This window comes from Malus domestica, chromosome 13 (genome assembly GCF_042453785.1).
Source record: "Malus domestica chromosome 13, GDT2T_hap1".
NCBI classification, from domain to species: Eukaryota; Viridiplantae; Streptophyta; class Magnoliopsida; order Rosales; family Rosaceae; genus Malus; species Malus domestica.
Window position 1 is genome coordinate 2,324,921 of NC_091673.1, and position 7,625 is coordinate 2,332,545.

Below are 7,625 nucleotides of genomic sequence, written 5' to 3' on the forward strand. Positions count from 1 at the left end.
GGGCCCGAATAAATCTACCCACGTCCCCACGTGTCCGAGCCTCCTCCATCAGGAAATGCTAATGTACGGCAGCACACAAATACCATTCCATGGACCCCCATCACACTCCCTCTATTCCCCGAGTATGAAATCCATCAGATGATATGAAACGACATAAAGTCCTCGCGTTACACGGCTTTATACGTTACACTGTCACGCTGGCCCCCGGCAGTGAAAGGTCATGGGCATCCATGTCATTTTACGGTAAATTACATTGAAGCTCCTCTACTTCCCAATAATTACACCAACGGTCCACCAACCCTCATTAAACTTATAAGTTATACCCAAGAGATTTCAATCGTCTCCCTCACTCACTCTCTCTGCTCTCACTTGCAGAGAGACCATGGCAGCCACGGCCGCCGTGGCCACTCTTCTCCTCACGAGCTTCTTCTTCGCTGCTCTCCACGTCTCTTCGAATCCAGATACCAAACCTCTCCTATCATTCAAAGCAACGTCGGACGCATCCAACAAGCTCACCACGTGGAACTCCACCTCCGTTGACCCGTGCACCTGGACCGGCGTCTCCTGCACCAACAACCGAGTCTCCCGACTTGTTCTCGAGAACCTCGACCTCCGCGGCTCGTTCCAGCCACTCACCGCGCTAACTCAGCTCCGAGTTCTGAGCCTCAAGCGTAACCGCCTATCCGGCCCCATTCCGGACCTCTCCAACTTCACCGCCCTCAAACTCTTATTCCTCTCCTACAACGAACTCTCCGGCGACTTTCCAGCCTCCGTGTCCTCTCTCTTCCGCCTCTACCGCCTCGATCTGTCCTACAACAACCTATCCGGCAAGATTCCCGCAACGGTCAACCATTTGAATCATCTTCTCACTCTCCGGCTCGAGGCGAACCGTTTCTCCGGTTCGATTTCGGGTCTGACCCTGCCGAATCTGCAGGACCTCAATGTGTCTGCGAACCGTTTGACCGGCGAAATACCCAAGTCCTTTTCGACTTTCCCTATAACTGCTTTCGCTCAAAACCCGGGTCTATGCGGGTCTCCGATGCAGAGCTGCAAGGGTACACCAAACGACCCGACCCGGCCTGGATCTGACGGAGCCATTGCGTCTCCTGTAATGCCTGCTGCTAACCCAACCGTCGTAGCGTCGTCGCCGAGTTCGTTACCCGGGAACTCAGCGCTGAACAAATCGGGAAATCCTCACCGAAGTGGTAGCGCGAAAATGAGTCCGGAGGCTCTAATCGCCATTATAGTTGGCGACGCTTTGGTTCTCGTGCTGGTTTCGCTGCTACTGTACTGCTACTTCTGGCGGAATTTCAGCGCCAAAATGCGGCAGGGCAAGGGGGGCTCGAAGCTTCTAGAAACTGAGAAGATCGTGTACTCGTCGAGCCCCTACTCCGCCGCCCAACCAGTGTTCGAGCGGGGTCGGATGGTGTTCTTCGAAGCAGTAAAGCGTTTCGAGCTCGAGGACTTGCTCAGGGCCTCGGCGGAGATGCTGGGGAAAGGCGGGTTCGGGACGGCGTACAAGGCGGTTCTCGACGATGGCAACGTGGTGGCGGTTAAGAGGCTCAAGGATGCTCAGATTGGCGGGAAGACTCAGTTCGAGCAGCACATGGCGGTGCTGGGGCGGCTCAGCCATCCCAACATTGTGAGCTTGAGGGCTTATTACTTCGCCAGGGAGGAGAAATTGTTGGTATACGATTACATGCCCAATGGCAGCCTGTTCTGGGTTCTCCACGGTAATTTTATTTCAGTTTTCCTGCTTAATTTCTGTTTGGTAGCCAAGAAATTTTTTCTTTTTCAAATATTAGTTTAATTCTGGGTTTCAATTTGGTGCCTTGTTTTCTGTACGTTTAGGTCAAACGGGGTCAAATTTAGGGTCTTTTTTGTAATTATATATTTAGGGTTTTACTGTCGGTCCTGTCAACTCCAGTTCCGTCTTTATCTTCCTTTTACTTTTGTCTTTGTTTTTTGCTCCCTTCTTTTCCTTCTTTCCTGCTCTGAATATGACCAAAAAGCGCCTAACTCCGCTGCACTCCACGCTTTTACGTAATTGTCCTTAGTTGTAATTATCGTGAACTAACGAGGGCTAACTTCAACAGGAAACCGTGGACCCGGTCGGACTCCGCTGGACTGGACAACGAGGCTGAAAATCGCAGCCGGAGCCGCTCGAGGCTTGGCCTGCATTCACGACTCATGCGGGCCGCTTAAGCTCACCCACGGTAACATCAAGTCCACCAACATCCTCTTAGACAACACTGGCAACGCCAGAGTCTCCGACTTCGGACTCTCCGTTTTCGTGCCTCCTCCGCCCTCCACGTCGTCCGCTCCGCGATCTTGCGGTTACCGCGCTCCCGAGACGTTGGACGGTCGGAAATTGACGCAGAAATCAGACGTGTACGCTTTTGGTGTTCTGCTGCTGGAGCTGCTCACGGGGAAGTGTCCCTCTGTGGTGGATAATGGCGGGTCCGGGGGAGGATTCGGTGGGCTTGTGGACCTGCCCAGGTGGGTCCAGTCTGTGGTCAGGGAAGAATGGACGGTGGAGGTGTTTGACTTGGAGCTGATGAGGTACAAGGATATTGAGGAGGAGATGGTGGGGCTTTTGCAGATTGCAATGGCTTGTACGGCCGCTTCGCCTGATCAACGTCCCAGGATGAGCCAGGTGGTGAAAATGATTGACGAGATTCGGGGCCTGTCTGGTTCGCCGAGTCACGAGACCGGCTTTGAATCCATGTCCGAGTCGTCGGCCTTGTCGGAGGACACTTGCGGAGCAAGTCAGTGATCGCACCAGCAACCATTTTTAACGTTCTTGTGTTGTAAATCTACGGGTTTTGTTTTGTTGGCTTCAGTTCCCTTGCCTTCTTATTTAATCTCAAATTTTCGTTTATGCTAATTTAATTACATCGATTGCAACGATTTTATAGAGCTTAAATCGGAATCGTTTAATTAAATTGATTTAGGATTTAGATTTAACAAAAAGGAAATGTAACAATCTGAATCTATGTGCTGAAATACATGATCTGCGTTGCAAGTCTCAGCAGTTTATCCAAAGTATCAGGCATGAACTTTCTGGCGAATAAGAAACAAACATCCGTGCTCCTCCCATTGTATTCACATTTCCGACCATAACCACTCCTCAGGCTACTCAGAAGCGCCGCCGTCAGGTTTGGGCTCCTGTACTCCGTCGGGTGTGGGCCGCCCTTGCTCCAGTCAACCCAGGTCAAAGTCCTATTTGCATTCCTTGCTGCAAATTTCAAGTGCACAAATGTTGGCAAATAATGTTCATCCGGAAAGCAATAGCCTTTGCACTTGAGGAATTCCGGGAAGTATTTTCGATCCGAGATGGATTCAATGGCAACCTCTCTATCAATTGCAAACCACGCCCACCCTTTTCTCCATTGATCTACCGTGATTCTCGTGTAGTTGCTGAGATAGTACCGGCCACGTCCAACCGAACTTGGGTCATCGAAGACCTCTACGAAAGTTCGGGTTGAGTTGATGAGGTAGGAGTAGACAGTGGAAAAGTTGTAGAGGGGAATGCATGTCTCTGAGAGGAGAACAAAATGTTGGTTTGAGATGTTGAGAAGAGCATTCGCCAATAGGCGGCGCACAGCCTCAATCAAGCTCGCCTTCCCCCATTCCACTTCCTGCAAAACATGTTGTAGGACTGAACATTGTAACAAGATCAAGTCAAGCAAAAAACTTATCACCTGACTAGGAATTCTTCGCTCATGAAACACCGGACTTTCAGGATGCGATGCTGCCTCGTAGGATGGACTTGAGTGCACATAAATTGAGTACAAGCCTTGATGCCCTTTGAAGAAATTTTCCCATAACAGGGCCAAATGAACAGGTCCCTTTGTCAAGAACATGAAAGCAACCTTGGGAACAAGATGGATTGGATACTCGAGAATCCGAGGGCTCATCGAAGCTCTCCATAGCAATTCCGAGACGTTCATGTCATGAAACACCTTTGGCGGCCTCAGATATTTCTTTAAATATCCTCCTGTTATGTTAGGTTGGGTTGCACATATTTTGCTCATATTGTTAGATCGTATTTGGGATGCAAAGGTTTGGCTCGTATTAGAATTGGATGCTGTGGGGGGCTGCCGTTACATTTTCCAGTTTCGGAGTTGAATTTTGTACTGCCGAAGTTACACCAGGCATTAGCATTTGTGAAGGAATATTGGATGGAAGAGATGATGAGATAGCTGAGATGGGTAGGCTGGCTAACTGAGGATTCAATGGGTAGTATTCTTTGAGATTGCTAGGTACAACCCCGAGGGTAAAACCACCAACAAAGAGCAGGACATCCGAGACTTTTGTAAACAAGCTGGTAGGGTTTCGATCTTGACGAGCCATCATTTTGGAGAATCACAAGAGAGACGAGATTTGGTGTGAAGAGATCTCCCTTAATATAGTTGTAGCTGCGCATCTTTGTATTGCGATCAACCTTTCTGCAACGGGGAAAGGAGTGTTTCAGTTAATTTTTTCGTTTCAAGGAAAATGGATTTGTTTGCGGTACATTTACAGAGACGAAAATTTCATTTCACCGTTAATTTTACTTTAATCTGAATTTTGTTCTTGCAAGGTTGCTTCATTTCACAGACCAAACACAAATAAGATTGATTACCAATAATATATTTTAGTTAGAGGGCTTATTGTTTGTTGTTAGTTTACGATTACATCGCCTAATTGATAAATTCTGGTGAGTTAGTTTTGGTTCCTGGAGGCAGACAAGAAAAAATGAAAGCAGAGAACACAGAAAATCGGGAGGAATGTGAAAGGTTTCTTATCTGTGAAGTAATCACAGATATTTCAATAAATATCAACTTAGGATATTTCCTTACAAGCTAATCTAGAGCAATCTCAGCCCTTGATTCAAAACAAAGATCTAAAGCATACACTTGTCTTATGAGACTAGACATACACTTTTCTATTGATTTCTTTCTTCTTAAACACTTGAACAAAACTGAATTCTATTTAATTCCAACACTCCCCTTTAAATGAATTCTGGTTTTGATCCCAAGCATTCCTCTGAGATAGACAAACCTTTCCCTCGGTAGAGCTTTGGTGAAGATGTCGGCCATTTGATCCTGTGATTTGCAGTAGATCAGTTCAATGGTATTCTCCTGCAAGGCTTCCCTTATGAAGTGAAACTTCCTTTTGATATGCTTGGTTTTCTGATGAAAAATAGGATTCTTGGTCATAGCTATTGCTGATGTGTTGTCACACATAAGTGGTGAAGCATCCACTTGCATTTCACCAAAATCCTTTAACACAAACCTCAACCATATAGCTTGGGAGGTAGCCATTGCAGCACTCACATACTCTGCTTCAGCCGTAGACAATGCAACACTTTGTTGCTTGACAGAAGCCCAAGAAAATATCCCTGAACCGAATGTAAATGCATATCCTGAGGTACTTCTCATGTCATCTTCACTGCCACCCCAATCACTGTCACAGAAGCCTACCAGAATTGCTTTTTCTCCCTTTTCATATTTGATTCCATAGTCCAAGGTCCCTGAGATATACCTTAGTACTCTCTTAGCAGTTCCCATGTGAATTCTCGTGGGATTATGCATAAACCTTGATAAGAGACTGGCTGCATACATAATGTCAGGTCTTGTAGCAGTCAAATAAAGCAGACTTCCAACCATCCTTCGGTATAAGCATTCATCAGCAGATTCAGAACCATCCACTTTACAAAGTTTCTCATTCGTGATCAATGGGGTTGCCACAGATTTGCATCCTTTCAGATTGAATCTTTCAAGCAGTGATTGTGCATACTTCTGCTGATGTATGAAAATCCCAGTAGCTTCTTGTATTACTCCAATTCCCAAGAAGTGATGCAACAAGCCAAGATCCGACATCTCATATTGTCTCATCATTTCCCTTCTAAATTCTTCAATCATTTCTTCACAATTACCAGTAAAGACCACATCATCAACATATATAGACACAATAAGCATCTCAGAGTTCTCACCAGTTTTTGTATATAATGTAGCTTCACTAGGACTTTTGTTAAATCCACTTTTGCTGAAATAGGAGTCTATCTCACTGTACCAAGCCCTGGGGGCTTGTTTGAGTCCATACAGTGCTTTGTTTAACTTGTAGACCTTATCCTCTTTATTTGGCACTTCAAATCCTTGTGGTTGATCCACATACACTTCTTCCTCCAAAATGCCATTTAGAAAAGCTGATTTGACATCTAACTGGTGAAGTTTCCATCCCTTTTGGGCAGCAAGAGCAATCAAGGTTCTAATGGTGTCTAACCTTGCCACTGGGGCAAAGGTTTCATTGAAATCTACCCCAGGTTGTTGTGAGTAGCCCTTGGCAACTAATCTTGCTTTGTTCTTTTGTATTGATCCATCCAAATTCAGTTTGATCTTGTAAATCCGTTTCACACCTATCACAGGTTTATCACTCGGTCTATTTACCAATTTCCAAGTAGAGTTTTTCTCAATCATGGCAATTTCTTCACTCATTGCTTTCTGCCAGGATTGATCCTTCTCAGCTTCTTCAAAACTCTCTGGTTCAACAACACAATAGTTACACACTGCATAGATCTCATTTAAACTCCTCATTCTCACTGGAGTTGTTTCAGGGGAGGAATCCTGTAATTCTTGTCCTTCTGCATTTGAAGTAGAGGACTGAGATCCTTGTGTTGGAGTTGAAAAGTCAGTTTGACTCTCATCTTGTATAACAGGTTCATTCACATTTTGCACTTCAGCTTGTGCTTCTTCCATTGCTAGTGGAAATGAGATAGTGTCTATGTTATTGGTTTCCCAATTCCATGCTTCATTCTCCTTGAACACCACATCCCTTGAGAGAATCACTTTGCGTGACTCAATATTGTAGAGCCTATAGCCCTTTTCACAGCTTCCATAACCTACAAGGACACACTTGACACTATTGATCTCAAGCTTGTGTCGTAGTTGAGATGGTATCTGTGCATAGCAGATTGATCCGAACACCTTCAAGTGCTTCACACTTGGTTTTCTGCCACTAAATGCCTCAAACGGTGTTTTCTTCTCAAGTGCTTTAGTTGGACACCTGTTTAGGAGATACACAGATGTATTGACAGCTTCACCCCAAAAAGAAAGTGGCATTTTCTTATCATGGAGCATTGACTTGGTCATTTCAACCACGGTCCTGTTCTTCCTCTCAGCCACACCATTCTGCTGTGGTGTGTAGGCCACTGTCAATTGCTTCTGCAATCCTGCTCCTTCACAGAATTCTTGGAACTCAAGTGAAGTGAATTCACCACCTCTGTCGCTTCTTAGTCTTTTGATCTTGAGACCACTCTGAAGTTCAACCATCATTTTGAATTTCTTGAAGATTGAAAAGACTTCACTCTTGTTTCTCATAAGATATACCCAAACCATCCTGGTGCAGTCATCAATGAATAGCAGAAAATATCTGTTCCCACTGAGTGTAGGTGTCTTCATTGGACCACACACATCTGTGTGTATGAGTTCTAGAGGTTGACTTGCTCTCCATGCACTTCCAGTTTCAAAAGAGTCCCTGTGATGCTTCCCCAATATGCAACCTTCACACGGTTCTTTAGTCTCTTGTAACTCAGGAAGACCAGTCACCATTTGTAGTTTCTCCAATCTCTTTAAACTGTG

At 45.5% G+C, this 7,625-nt stretch overlaps 2 protein-coding genes across 2 annotated transcripts; one reads left to right on the top strand and one right to left on the bottom strand.

The window, feature by feature from the left end:
* Window positions 1-348: 348 nt before the first annotated feature.
* On the top strand, window positions 349-2,887 carry LOC103451629 (probable leucine-rich repeat receptor-like protein kinase At1g68400). Its single transcript, NM_001329016.2, is given in 2 exon segments — window positions 349-1,733; window positions 2,097-2,887. Coding segments are annotated over 2 exon segments (2,031 nt in total). The 5' UTR covers window positions 349-382; the 3' UTR covers window positions 2,777-2,887.
* A 106-nt stretch (window positions 2,888-2,993) lies between these two features.
* LOC103451628 (glycosyltransferase BC10-like) lies at window positions 2,994-4,037 on the bottom strand. Its single transcript, XM_070810736.1, has one exon. It carries the CDS (start codon window positions 4,035-4,037, stop codon window positions 2,994-2,996), a length of 1,044 nt encoding a protein of 347 aa, XP_070666837.1.
* Window positions 4,038-7,625: the final 3,588 nt, after the last annotated feature.

Bases quoted from the DNA above. Each gene is read 5' to 3' on its own strand.
- LOC103451628 (XM_070810736.1), bottom strand. From the start codon at position 4,037: ATGAGCAAAATATGTGCAACCCAACCTAACATAACAGGAGGATATTTA.